At 37.6% G+C, this 15432-nt stretch overlaps 1 protein-coding gene across 1 annotated transcript in view; it reads left to right on the top strand.

Annotated features, from left to right (window-relative positions):
• The window catches only part of trappc9 (trafficking protein particle complex subunit 9), a 213192-nt gene that overhangs the window by 118772 nt on the left and 78988 nt on the right, over positions 1 to 15432 (top strand). Inside the window, exons 18-19 of the mRNA XM_084130741.1 lie at positions 2278 to 2420; positions 8367 to 8477. Coding sequence (XP_083986867.1) covers positions 2278 to 2420; positions 8367 to 8477 — 254 coding nt within the window. The remainder of the gene's footprint in view (positions 1 to 2277; positions 2421 to 8366; positions 8478 to 15432) is intronic.

A 15432-nucleotide genomic window follows, 5' to 3' on the forward strand; every position in this document is an offset into this window, starting at 1 on the left:
GGTTCATTCAGCGGCTGTATAGATGCTCTTGGGTAATCAGGCTATTAAAAATTCACTGTGTCAGCACATCTCTCTCTCTCTCTCTCTCTCTCTCTCTCTCTCTCTCTCTCTCTCTCTCTCTCTCTCTCTCTCTCTCTCTCTCTCTCTCTCTCTATATGGTTTGTGCTATCTTTAGCTCTCTGTGTGATTGAAATAGCTTCTCTCTGGAGGCCGTCGGCTCTCAGCAAACACACACACACACACACACACACACACACACAGCCAGTAGAGTGCAGCGATCGAACGGGGTGAGGTTTCACACAACAGGAGGGTGAATGTGAATCACTCCAGTGGGCCCTGCAGGAAAACCCTACAAACCCAAATACACACACACACACTCGCTGGTCTTTTTCTCTTGCTAGAAAGCATCACATATCCTGTTTTTCTGGTCTCTGGGAGCCAGAGGTCTGTGCAGGGCGCGTGAGGCGGGAGGCTGTCAGAATAATGAGGCCGATGAGATCTGTCTTCACTCTGTATCTCTCTCTCTTTCTATCTTTGTCTTCTGTTCCTCCTCGTCCTGTGGTTTCATTGTGTCCTCATCTTCTCAACCTCAGAAGTGATGGTGTCTGCCCCTCATTTAAGAAAATCTCTCGGGATCAAGCCTTGCTGGAAAAATCTCTCCTGTCTTTGTGACGTTTGAGGATTTCCTGTTTCACATCTTTAACGTCGAGTTTTAGTCTGGAACTACTAGACATGATTCTTTATCTGTTTTTTTTTTGTGCTCCTTAATATGTGTGGAGAAACCATGATGAATAGAAAGTTCAAGGAACAGCATTTATTTAAAATAGAAATATTTTGTTATCAAGTTAATGCATCCTTGCTGAATAAAAGTATTAATTTCTTATAATTTTTTTTTTTTACTAACCCCACACATTTATTCATTTGCTTCTCTATTATATTCTATTTATTCTCTATAGACTAAATTGTTTTGTTGGTTTGTTTACATTACAATTCATTAATTTGCTCATGCAATTTCCATTCATTAATTTGTTCATTTATTATTGTCTACTTGTCTCTTTATTATGTTTGTTTATTTGTTCATCCGTTATTTGATTGACTCATTTGTTCATTAATTTAGCATTCATTAATAGCTCTTGGATTTTTTGCGAGATGTTTACAAGGTTTGAAGAGTTTTGTTTGAGACACTCATATTGTCTATTGCATTCAGTAATTTAAACAAAACTCCTAAAGCTCACGTAAAATGAGCATGTACGGCTGCCTTACTTCAGATGGTCTTATCTGTTTGACAGGGTTGTTCTTGGTGGGAATAATAAACCAGTATCTGAAGTATGACGGTTCAGCGGTGTGAAAAGCGATTTTCTGTTTTGATGGTTTTTGCGCACCGATTACACTTCTGAACTCCATTTGCGTGATGAGATAGCACTCTATTTCTTAAACCGTTTGCTCTGGTGAGGTCCTGTAGAAGACGAGGCAAGATGAGTGACGCCGATGATGGAAATTTAAAAGGTTTTGTTATTGCTTTTTAAGCAGGAAATGCACTTTAACCATTCAAATAATGTTTACATGATGCTCTTCCTTTTAAGTAGATTACAGAAATTGCAAAGATAGGAAAAATGGAGAAGTTTGTTCTTGAAGAATCCACAGTTCGGGCAAAATATAGCAGAGAAGGCCAAGATCACACACACACACTGATTCAGCTTGTCCTCCTATTTCTGCATTCAGTTTCCTCTGCTTTTTCATCCTATTTTTAATCTTTCTTTTCTGCTAATATTAATCTTTCTAGTCATCTCCTTTGTACCTGCAATGAAAATTAAGCACTTTTGTCATGATTTATTCACCCTTGTGTCGTTCCAAACCCGTAGATGACTTTATTCCGTGGAACATAAAGAATTTTACAACTAAAGCAGAAGTGACCAGTGACTTATAGGCTCCGTAAAAGACAAGAAAACCACCATTAAAGTACCATAACAGTATTTCAAATGACTTTTCTTTTGAAGTCATAATGTCTTATAATGTGGGTCTCTCATACATGACTTATACAGATGAATGGACTACATATACGGTGCTATCATGTTTATTCGTGAGGAGTTTGGAATGACTTGAATGACGTTCATTTTTAGGATCCTTTAATGTTGTTCCTGTTAGAGGTCATGTGATCATATCTGATCATGCTGATTTGCGCTCTTCAGTTGTGAATGATTTGGTCTGTGCTTGCGATCCATGATTCAGATCTGTTTCTGTTATTAATGTGTTTTTTCCCCATCTGTCTCTCTGTAGACGCTGGAGGCTGTGTTGACCTTTAAGTACAGCGGAGGAGCCGGTCAGGTGGAGGGCTACTACCGCGAGCTCAGTCTGGGGGTCAGAGTGGACGTTGAACCTTCAGTTTTCTTCACGCGAGTCAGCACTTTACCTGCCACCAGGTATCAAACACTACATTAACTTTATACTCCATGGGCAGACCTGTGTGCACAACACATCTTAAACAGACCATATTCGGTCCAGTTATATTGTTATTCAGGGTTTCTTGCGCAAAAATAAGTGTGTGTGTTTGTGTCTGTGTGTGTCCTGGTAAACCCTACATTATGAGGACAAAATGTCCCCACAAAGATGGCAATATCCGAAATCCTTGTTCTTGTGGGGACATTTTTTGGTCCCCCTGAGGAAAACAGCTTATAAATCATACCAAGTGTTTGTTTTTTTGAAAATGTAAAAATGCAGAAAGGTTTGTGTGATGGGTAGGGTTAGTGTAAGCAGAGATTATACAGTATGTACACTATAAAAGTCATTATAATAATAATAATAATAATAAGTTTTATTTATATAGCGCCTTTCCAGAGCTCAAGGACACTTTACAATAAACAAACAACAATAAAGGCAGTTGACAAAGACAGCAGACAGAACAACAGTAGGCAGTTGAGAGTGCAAGTACAGTAAGTGAAAAATGGGTAGATGGGGCGGCAACCAGCAGAAAACAAACAGATATAACTTTGAGAAAAAATAAATAAAAATAATAATAATAATTAAGAATTATAACATTCAGAAAATAGGTGAGTTTTGAGCATGGATTTGAATTCAGAGATAGTGTCAACAGAACAGAGTGATCGGGGGAGAGAGTTCCACATTTTGGGCGCAACAACACTGAATGATCTGCCCCCCATTGAAGCTTTCCATTATGTCTATGGAAAGTCCCCATAAAACATGAAAACCCATCGTACGTGTTTGCGGTTGCGTGTGTGTGTATGAATGGGGATGTGAATTTTCCCCAGGCTTTTTATTTTGAGTTAGACAGTGTCTCTGGTGTAAGCCTGAGAGTTTACTGGCTAGCATTAACAGTGCTGTTGTTTTTAGTGTAAAGTCTCTAAGAGAGGTAATAAAATGTGATGCATTTCTGAGGATGCGTGGGCTTTAATCACCTTTTGGGAGATATTAGTACATAAAAACATTGTTATATTATCTCAGATGAAATATGATCTTTCTAAACTGGTTAAAGACACAGAAGATATTGTGGTTGTGTTGTCAAACAGCATCAGAGCACTACGAAGCCTCACCCCACATCTTTTAGGTAGTTTACATCATAACATACAGTAGACACACACTGTTCTGTGATGTCAGTGAGTGCTCAGTTGCATTATTAAGGGTGGAGTCTCCTCTGCCGAATGAATGGAGCCGGATAAGGGTTTTTTGAAGAAGCCGCTCTGCACCGGTGAACCCGAACGCTAATGTTTTGTATGACACAGCAGAGGTGGAATGAATGACTGCTGCTGTCTCTGTCGGCAGAGAGAGAGAGAGAGATAGGGATAGACAGATGGAGATGGATGGAGAGAGACTGATCACACCTTAGTAATGACCACTTGAAGTGACTCATTAGCTGTAATAATATCTGCTGTCTCAGTCATCTAGATCATCTATTATTCCTGTCGGATGGATCGGCTGCACACACACACACACACTCTCTCTCACTGTGCGTTTCTTTGTCTGGAGTCTGACCAGTGCTGGGGAGTAACTAGCTGAAAGTAGTGATACTGCTTTCTACCTTTCTCAGTATTCAGCTGTTTTCATGATGGTCTAGTTTATCCAGTGACAAGCATTTATTTCCACATACATTGAATGTCACTTTCAAATAATTTTGGGAGATCTGATTCATTTTAGCGAGTCAGTTTTGTTCAGATGATGCATTTTGATAAACTGGTAAAAAATCATACATTCAATCATTCATTCTTTCTGAATCATTTGAATCATCACTCATTTTTTCTTCTTTTTTTTTCTCTTTTAACAAAATAAAAATTGTGATAACATATAAAAATAGCTAAATATGGCTGTTTATCATTGTTAGTAATTTAAATTATTATAATTTTTCTTTTATTAGTTATATTTAGTTTAAATGTATTAAAATGTCAGATTCGTTATGTTAATGCTAATTATTATTATTAGTTGTAGTAGTATGTTTTTTTATATTTTATTTTTCATATCCAAATCTAAAATAGTTCTAGTAATATTTTAATTTAATGATGGTTATCATTATTATTTATTATCATTCTTTTGATTCAGTAAAATAAATTAACCTTTCTTTTTTATGAATTTATGCATATTTAAATTGTAGGTTTGCAGTTGCTCTTTGTGAGTCTTTATGACATTATTTGTATATCTTTATTCATTAATTATGAGCTTCAATGTAGTCAGCCACTTTTATTAGTAGCTTACAGGGAAATGAACCGCTTAAAAAATGTCCTGACCGTCATGTGAAGTTGAGCTGCTGTAAACTATGAGTAGATTGTAGTTTGGCTACAGTTTCAGAGCCGCTTCCTCAACACTGTTCTGGACCGCCGTGGCAAACGTGCTTCATTCTGAACTTTATTTATTCAAGCGATGGCTATAAACCTCAAATTATGATTAGCTAATTCTTTCACACGAGGCCAAGAAAGTTTCATTTGGCAAATTGGAGACCGGCCAAAAACAACAGCATCTGTGGCAAGCCGTTTTAGCTTCAAATGTTCCCAGCGTTACTCGTCGTAATTGCATTTTTACTAGTAAGAATTCAATTAGAGAGCTCTACAAACCAATTCTTACTAGTAGCAATTATTATTAAAGAGCTCTCTAATTCTAACTAGTAAAAATGCAATTACGACGAGTGACGCTGGGAACATTTGAAGCTAAAACGGCTTGCCATACTGCATCTGTATTCACAGCACATGGAAATGGAAAATCCTGCTTGTGCTGAATGGGTGTGAAATATTCAACATTCGGTTGGTCGACATGTTTCTCTGTTTCTCTTCAGGCGTTCTAAGAATAGCAACACGAAATGCAAATACATCCCTACGAGGACAAAAGGGTTTATAAAAGGAGTATGTAATGTCTTAATGCATATCTAAAACTGCCAAAATGTGTTGTAGGGTTAAGGTTAGACTATGTGAATAGTCTATGTGTATATATATATATATATATATATAATATTTTTTTTATATAAATATTTTTAGGTATTGTGTTAGATTAAAAATCTTAATATTAAGATTTAAATAATAAATATTTAAATATAATATTGGTAATTATATTATTATTTAAATTCAGTAATAATGATTATCATTTTTATTTATTCATTTAACTATTTAACTTATTTAGTTATTCCACTTGTGTTCTGCAGCCTCTCGTGGATTATTAACATTTACATTAAACAGTTTTTTATTTACCTTTAAGAATGCATTATTTCAGTATACTCTTTAAGAGAGTAACTATGAATAAATATTAAAATGGTTTGTGAATGTGCTTATAATTATTCATCAACACATTTAATGTAGCACAATATGCATTATGAATTCTTTCCGTAATGCATTATGCAGAGGCTTTATAGGAACGGGACACATTCGCACACGTACGCACTCACACACACTAACGTTCACAGCATCTTGAAGGATCCACTCGAGCGCTGTGCTTTTCTTCAGATGAAATAATGTTGCCGAGATGAAAATATTCTAGAAATGTCTGTGCGGCGGGTCCAGACAAATGGCCCATCGTCTGCTCTGAATAATGTAGGCAGAGTAGAGATCGGTTCCACACCACAGATCTGATGAATACTCATTGGACTGCCTCGGTTATTTCTCTTTAAAGGGTCTTAAAGATGCTTTCCTAACACATAAAGTGGTCCGTGACTAATGTCTGTGTCTCTAACTCACACCCACACCTCTAATGTGTGGACAAATGTACAGTGTGTGTGTGTGCGTTTGACCAAATACTGTAAATTCAACAGGATGTTGTAAAAAGCAACAGTTTAATTACTAAACTCAGACACCCTTAACACACGCCCACAACACACACTTCACAATTAGATGCACTTAACACAATAATAATACAGGAAGACCATTAAATGAAAAACAACCTGTCATAAAAAAAAAGCTTTTATCTCGTCTGTGGTGTGAGCGGATGTTGTGAGACGAGGAACTCCGGAGGGAAATGCCAGAAGGATTGTTTGGGTTCGATACAGCTTAGACTCGCAACTTAAAACATAGACATTAATCCACTTATAATGGAAGTCTATGGGGAAAAGCATTCAGGATGATTCAAAGCAGAAATGTGCAGCTTATATATAGCAACACCGAAGTCAGAAGTTATATTCCTAGGGAATGCATGAAATAATGAAATGTACATGTTGAATGCAGCACAAGTCAGTAAGTAATGCATAAAATGTTACGTTTTGTAATTTTACATGGTAATGACTGCGTCGGATATAACTTTACACAGCCAAGGTTAGGCAGCAGTTCTTTGACATTAGTTTCATGTTGACAGGTATCATTTCGCCATGGCTATAGTATTGAAATAGTTTACAGTGTGTTTCTCCACTGACTTCTTCTGTAAGTGCATGATTATTTCTATAGCTCTTTTCACAATCTATGTTGTTTCCAAGTGGCTTAAAAGTGAGTAAATGGGGTCAATTTCGTGGGACTCATTGTGTTTAACTTGAAACGTTCCTCTAAATCCTCGGTGGTTTGCAGGCGGTGACGTCATTGGACTCTTTCAGCTTCTGCTCACATGTCGAGAGAGACTGATGGAGAGCGAGAGAACGAGGGATGCTCGTGTTGAGTAAGCATTGGTTGGCACTCGCTCTCAATTCCTCTCTGCTATTTAAAACTTGGCAGCATCTCTTGTGATGATTCATTCTCTACTGATCACTATAAGAAATGAGAGAGAGAGTGACACGCTGTATGTCTTGACTGCTCTTCTTGTGCGCTGAGACACACCGGCCATCATATCATTCAAGATCTCTGCTATTTATACACTCGGCTCACTGGGGCTTAAAGGCTCCATTACATGGCGAACTGGCCTTTTCTTGCAATAACAGTTGGAAATGATGCACTATATCTGATGTACTAATCTAAGAGTTTAATTCTAGCGGTCAGAGAAGATGACCATAGAAACTAAATAATGACTGTTTTTGTTGCAAGAAACCTTGACTGAAGTTATAAGCAGACTTCAGGAGGAATACTAGTAGTGAAGAATATGATTACTGTGGTGAATTTGAGTATTTGTTTTCATAAACAAACCACACACACACACACACACACACACACACAAAGCTTTCGGACATGAAAGAGATGCTAACCTTTGATGTTTGGACAGAAGATGACAAGTGCATCTGCATGACCTCGGTGTGACCATCTGTTTTTGTGTGCGCGTGTGTGTGTGTGTGTGTGTATTATGGCTATAAACTGATGCCAGAATGAATATCAAAATTATTTAAACAAAGCCAATTTTGTTAATATTTTTGTATATACACTACCGTTCAAGAGTTTTGAAAGAAGTCTCTCATGCTCACCGAGGCTGCATTTATTTGAATAAAAATGCAGTAAATAGAAGAATATTGTGAAATTGTATTGCAATTCAAAATACGTTTTTTTCTATTCACTACATTTTAAAATGTCATTTATTCTGTGTTTTGGATCATTACTCCAGTCTTCAGTGTCACATGATCCTTCAGAAATCATTCTAATATGATGATTTGCTGCTCAAGAAACATGTATTATTATCAATTTTGAAAACAGTTGTGCTTTTTTGTGACAATATAAGACTTTACTGTCAATTTTGATCAATTGAATGCATCCTTGCTATATAAAACATATTTATTTATTTGAATGATAACGTAAATACTGGATAGACAAAATAAGCATTTTAATAATATTTGATATAATAATAAACATGCTGCACCTAAAAATGCAAACCTGTGTGTTAAATGTCCTTTGTTGAAGTTTTTTTCTGAATTTTGCTATAATTGAGGATGGAAAGATTGATGTTCAAAAATGAATGTAATGAAATAACTGATCCACAGTGTGTGAGTTCATTAAAACTCACTCCATTTGTTTTTCTCCATTTGTCTTCAGTACTCGTCAGTGTCATCTCCTGCTGGACGTGTTCAACTCCACCGAACATGAGCTCACACTGTCTGCCAAGAACAACCAGGACCTGGTGCTGCACGCTAGCGAGTGTCAGAGGTACACACACTCACACACACTTCTCCTTCATCGCTGTGATGTAATGGCTGATTGAAGACTGTCAGACGGCGTTGCCTGACCCTCTCCTCTGCTGACAGCTTTCCATTTCACGAAGGTTACTCTCGTGAACCAGAGCTGCAGCGGGTCACAGGTTCTGGCTTTCATAGAGTCGTGGAGACACACACACACTTATAGTGTCTCTCTATACGTCACAGCAGGGTTTTGATGTGTCACGTTGAAATTGCCATTTTATTGAAGATATGCAGAGAAATGCAAACTTGAGGAGACAGAATTCACCACATGACGTTCTTTCATTTCAAGGAATGAAAGGTTAAAATACACCTGACTATAAAATGAGAAAAATTCTTATTCATGTAATGTTTTTACTTATTTCTTCTTTTGGAAGCAATAACTTATAAAACAGGTAACTTATGAACAGCAAATGTCATCATGTCAATCATTAAAGGGATAGTTCACTCAAAAATGAACATTCTGACATCATTTACTCACCCGCGTGAAGGCTTTAAAAAAAAACATGAAAAAAATTGTTTTTGAAAGGTAGTGTATTTTAAATGCTTTTACATTTTTGTTGGTTAATGTTCTCAACTCACTCATGTGTCTCTGCTATAGTGCACATCTCTCTCTGCACTGTCCTGTTCACCAAAGCCATGACAATTGCATTGTGGGAATGGAGCCTTGATAGGTTTGTGCTGACCTGCAGACTTACGTTTCTTTGTGTACGAGTCCTCGGCTCTCTTGACACCCTGCGGGGTCACGTACCCTTTCCCGATCACCCGATTAATGACTCGATAGGGAAATCTGCTGACAGAATCAGAGAGAACTGATGAACAGATTACAGAAGCTGCGGCGGGATTGATTCTGGAGGATGAAATATAAACAAGTACATACTGATCGATCTGTGTGTGTGTGTGTGTGTGTGTGTGTGTTGTACTGGTTATTGATCTCATAGAGGGCTAAATCCCCCCCTCCTTAATGACACTGTGTGTGTTTTGTGTTATTGTGTAGTTCTTCACACTGATTCTTTCTTTCTATCTCATCTTGTTGAGGTTCTCTGTCTTTTCCTCTGCGTCGTTCTGTCATTCTGTATGACGAATGCTTTCAGGGAGAGGTTTTTTAAAGGACGACACTGTCCTCGCTGCATACCAATCCTTCATGTCAATCATCTGCGGGCCGCCAGCGTGACAATGAGGCGTCCAGCGGTGTGAGGGTTCACCTTCACTAATACATTTCTCCCAGTCTTAGATCTCTTCAGCTGGCTTTTTTTCCCCTGTTTGACGGAGATTGTTTCTGTGAGAGCTGGATATGCTGGAGTTTCTCTCAGTGAAGTGCTGTTGTATTTAAGATTCAGATGAGATTTTGATTTTGTGTATTCGGCACTGAAAGTTTTTAACTCTTTCCCCACCATTGACAAGATTTTCCTGCAATCCATGTTTTCTCTGTTGTACGGTAGGGGGCGCTGTTACGCATCCTGGGAAAGAGTACAGAATCTCCAGATCCAAAAACAAGCGAAGAAGCAAAAGAAACAAGCGATAAAAGCATTGCTTCAGACACATGTAAAATAACGCAATCATCAAACATTAAACTGCATATCAATCAAAACTGCCTAACGTTACCGAATGAAATGTTGACCAAGGACGAGGTGTAGGACTGTGAAGCATTAGGGGTGTTGATGGACTCGATCTACTCCATCTGTGTTTTGATCATCGTTCTGAATCCGATCCAGATTTAGTCTTTGACAAAAACGTGATTTTATCAGCTTTTTGTTCAAAATGTTGCTTTATTTAATGAAACTTACCCACATTCAGGTGTTGATGTTCTTTCTTTTTATATGTTGTACGTACAGATATTCATATGACAAAATATTCTAGGGGCCCAGAAAATTTTGTGAAAATTATCAAAAATGCTGGCGTTGACTGCAATTATTTTTTTAAACACTGGCGAGGAAAGGGTTAAGAAATGTCCTTGGTCTTATTGCAAATGATTTTATTTCATTATATTTCATCATATTTTTCAGTCAAAATATAAAAAAAGATAAACATTTACATTTACATTTACATTTAGTCATTTAGCAGACGCTTTTATCCAAAGCGACTTACAAACTAGGACTAGATTAACAAAATAGGTCGAACAAAAATAGGGTTATGAAATATGTATTTGTTTTGTTTAGTAAAAATAAATAAATGAATAAATAAATAAATACATTTCAGTTTGGCTAGTATGTGCAAAATTATTATTTTATCAATTCCCAAATATCTTTCTTGATGATAATACGTTTATTGTACGGCTATCCTTTGTAATGCTAATGTAATGTAAATGCATTTTTATATGCCATCATATTTGAGCTGGTAACTAACTCAGATCATAAGGATCATGATAAGTTCATATTGAAGTCAAGACTCTGACGTTGAAACCTCCAAATGTCTTCTTTCAAAACACACCACAACTGTGCACACACTACGAAGTTGTACTCGAGGCAAGTTAAAACATTTAAAACAGTTTTTCATTTTCATTTTATATCATGATTTCCTCTCATTTTCCTGATTATTTCCTTGCCAAAAAATCTTAATTAAATTAGTAAATTAGTTTGTTATTGTTCAGCTTCTTTTGATATTAATTTTAATTAGATGTTGGCTTATGATGCGAGAAACTATTTGTAAGAGTTGGTAAGACTGAATGGATCTGAAAAGTCTCTTAATCTTCCCATCTTTTTTAAGAAGCGTGTGTGTGTGTGTGTTTTAGCTTGAGAAGTTATAGGTGCAAACAGTATGAACTTGTGAACAATGAATATTTCCTTATATATGTTTCTGATGAACAATATTTAAATGATTGGGCCGTGTGACACCTGAAAGGCTGGATGGTTACATGAGTGTGTGTTGTGAGAAGAATCAGCTGACTTCATGACAATCACAGCACAGGGAATTTTGTGTTTGTGTTTGACCTCATACAGTATGTGCATCTTCACATGTGCGTATAGTTGATTTGTGTGGAACCTTGTTTGAACTGCCAGTCACTGATTCACACCTTTTGAAACACACACACACACGTGCGCACGCACACACACATACCATTAAGGGCAATGAATTTGTGACACATTGTGCATTTTGGGTTTTTTGCATTCTTTCCACTTTTCTTGTGAAGTGTGTGTGTCTGCTCAACTTCTTCATTACCCACATAATTTAAACAAAAGCCTGTTGCTGTAGCAACAAACCTCTAAGTGCTTCCTCCATGATGAAGGGCCACTTTTCCTTTTACTGTGTCTGTGTGTGTGTGTGCGCGCGTGTGTGTGCGCGTGCGTGTGTAAGGATGCATACTGCAATTTTCCCTTTGCCACAGTCTCAAGATGTAGCGAAATTCTCTAGATCTGTCCCCGAGTCGCCTACATAGGCAACATTTTAAGGCATCATGGGAATGCCCCGTATGGACAGAAAATGCATATTAATTATGCTGTCTACTCAGATTCTTTTCGGCCAGTGCTAAGACAATCCTTCACAGACGCATGCAGTGCTGCAATTCCAAAATATATTGCATCAAGCTGATGAAAAGCTGATGACAAAAGATGGCAGACAAAACGAGACAAGAAATGTTTACTGTATGTATACCATTATTCAAATATTCAAATACCAAATCTTCAAATATGCTAAATCAACTTAAGCTTATTTTAATCAACTTATCAACTATATATTAGGGCTGTGAAACGATTAATCGCAATTAATCGCATCCAAAATAAAAGTTTGTGTTCACATAATATATGTGTGTGTGTACTGTGCATAATTATTTTGTATATATAAATACACACACATGCATGTATCTATTTAAGAAATATTTGCTTAAATATACTGTATATATATATATATACAGTGAGGAAAATAAGTATTTGAACACCCTGCTATTTTGCAAGTTCTCCCACTTAGAAATCATGGAGGGGTCTGAAATTGTCATTGTAGGTGCATGTCCACTGTGAGAGACATAATCAAAAAAAAAAAATCCAGAAATCACAATGTATGATTTTTTAACTATTTATTTGTATGATACAGCTGCAAATAAGTATTTGAACACCTGTCTATCAGCTAGAATTCTGACCCTCAAAGACCTGTTAGTCTGCCTTTAAAATGTCCACCTCCACTCCATTTATTATCCTAAATTAGATGCACCTGTTTGAGGTCGTTAGCTGCATAAAGACACCTGTCCACCCCATACAATCAGTAAGAATCCAACTACTAACATGGCCAAGACCAAAGAGCTGTCCAAAGACACTAGAGACAAAATTGTACACCTCCACAAGGCTGGAAAGGGCTACGGGGAAATTGCCAAGCAGCTTGGTGAAAAAAGGTCCACTGTTGGAGCAATCATTAGAAAATGGAAGAAGCTAAACATGACTGTCAATCTCCTTCGGACTGGGGCTCCATGCAAGATCTCACCTCGTGGGGTCTCAATGATCCTAAGAAAGGTGAGAAATCAGCCCAGAACTACACAGGAGGAGCTGGTCAATGACCTGAAAAGAGCTGGGACCACCGTTTCCAAGGTTACTGTTGGTAATACACTAAGACGTCATGGTTTGAAATCATGCATGGCACGGAAGGTTCCCCTGCTTAAACCAGCACATGTCAAGGCCCGTCTTAAGTTTGCCAACGACCATTTGGATGATCCAGAGGAGTCATGGGAGAAAGTCATGTGGTCAGATGAGACCAAAATAGAACTTTTTGGTCATAATTCCACTAAACGTGTTTGGAGGAAGAAGAATGATGAGTACCATCCCAAGAACACCATCCCTACTGTGAAGCATGGGGGTGGTAGCATCATGCTTTGGGGGTGTTTTTCTGCACATGGGACAGGGCGACTGCACTGTATTAAGGAGAGGATGACCGGGGCCATGTATTGCGAGATTTTGTGGAACAACCTCCTTCCCTCAGTTAGAGCATTGAAGATGGGTCGAGGCTGGGTCTTCCAACATGACAATGACCCGAAGCACACAGCCAGGATAACCAAGGAGTGGCTCTGTAAGAAGCATATCAAGGTTCTGGCGTGGCCTAGCCAGTCTCCAGACCTAAACCCAATAGAGAATCTTTGGAGGGAGCTCAAACTCCGTGTTTCTCAGCGACAGCCCAGAAACCTGACTGATCTAGAGAAGATCTGTGTGGAGGAGTGGGCCAAAATCCCTCCTGCAGTGTGTGCAAACCTGGTGAAAAACTACAGGAAACGTTTGACCTCTGTAATTGCAAACAAAGGCTACTGTACCAAATATTAACATTGATTTTCTCAGGTGTTCAAATACTTATTTGCAGCTGTATCATACAAATAAATAGTTAAAAAATCATACATTGTGATTTCTGGATTTTTTTTTTTTTAGATTATGTCTCTCACAGTGGACATGCACCTACAATGACAATTTCAGACCCCTCCATGATTTCTAAGTGGGAGAACTTGCAAAATAGCAGGGTGTTCAAATACTTATTTTCCTCACTGTATATATATATATATATATATATATATATATATATATATATATAAATACATTGTATGCTTGTTAGCACAACACTAATAAAATGAGGAAAAAAACACACATACCTAATTCTGAATTAGATCTCTTGCAGACGGAGGGATTTAATAACCTGTCATCTTTTCTGTGGACTCATCTGAGGGATTGTGTCGTTTTGAGTGTATGAAATTCTATTTCAAATGGCATCTGCTCTAATTGAACGACACAGTGAGTTAGTGTGATGTTCAGATGTTGTGAGGTTGTGTGTGTGCGTGCGTGTGTGTGTGCGTGTGTGTGTGTGTGCTGATGCTGGGTGTGGTGATGCGGCGTTGCCGTGGCGCAGTGATGCTGCTGAGTTTGCCTGTAACCGCGGGTTACTGGGAGCCAGTCTATAAATAGCTCAGTGTTTCTGCTGCTGGAGTCACGAGAGAGAACACACACGTGAGCTAAATATAACTCTCTCTCTCTCTCTCTCTCTCTCTCTCTCTCTCTCTCTCTCTCTCTCTCTCTCTCTCTCTCTCTCTCTCTCTCTCTCTCTCTCTCTCTCTTGAAACTGCAGCAAAAAGCCTCGATCACATAAATGCTGTATCTTCTCTTTCTTTCTTTCTTTCTTGAATGTAACTGGTTGTTTCAAACTGATTGTTTTAAAATGCTGCAGCACATTTTTTTCCCATCCTGTCACTTTATTTGTTCTCCCTGAGTGACCTGTTAAATGTGTAAAACATACATCATACAGAATGATGTTTTTTGAACATGTATAATTGCAGAAGGTTTTCTGCGATGGGTCTGTTTAGAGTTATGGGATAGAATATACAGTTTGTACCCTATAAAAATCATGTCTATGGAAAGTCCCCATAAAACATGAAAACCCAGTGTGTGTGTGTGTGTGTGTGTGAGAGAGAGACAGAGAAAGAGAGACGTTGTCCTTTAATCTTTAGAGTCTGTTTCAGTTTCTTGTCTTCTCTGTCTCTTTCTATTTTTTCTTTTTCCTTTGTAGTGCTCATGTATAGAATAATATCAATCTCTGTCTATGCCTCGAGTCTGTCCAGATGCATTGATACTGACAGCTCGTGGTGAAGAACAGGGTGTGTGTGTGTGTGTTGTGTTTGAGGTTTTACCTCTGTATATTTTATACATCAGTGGTGAGAAATGTGAAGGATTTGTGAAAAAACTGCATTTAAATGCAATATTTCTTTTTATATGATTGTGAGAAAGATGAATGTTAAACAAAAACCATCATAACTATGTATTAGGTTGAATCTCAAAAAAAGGTAATATTTCACTCCAATTTATTTTATTGTTTTTGTTTAAATGTAATGGTCTCAAAGCCCCAGGCTTAATTTTCTTAATGCAAAATAAAATTTTCATATGTTATATATCTGTGGGACATTAGCTTTAGGGGCGAATCACACTGAATAGTTGGTTAGTGAGATTTTTTGATTCAGTTGTAGTAGTCTT

This window comes from Abramis brama (assembly GCF_963993115.1).
Source record: "Abramis brama genome assembly, chromosome: 12".
Classification (NCBI taxonomy): Eukaryota; Metazoa; Chordata; class Actinopteri; order Cypriniformes; family Leuciscidae; genus Abramis; species Abramis brama.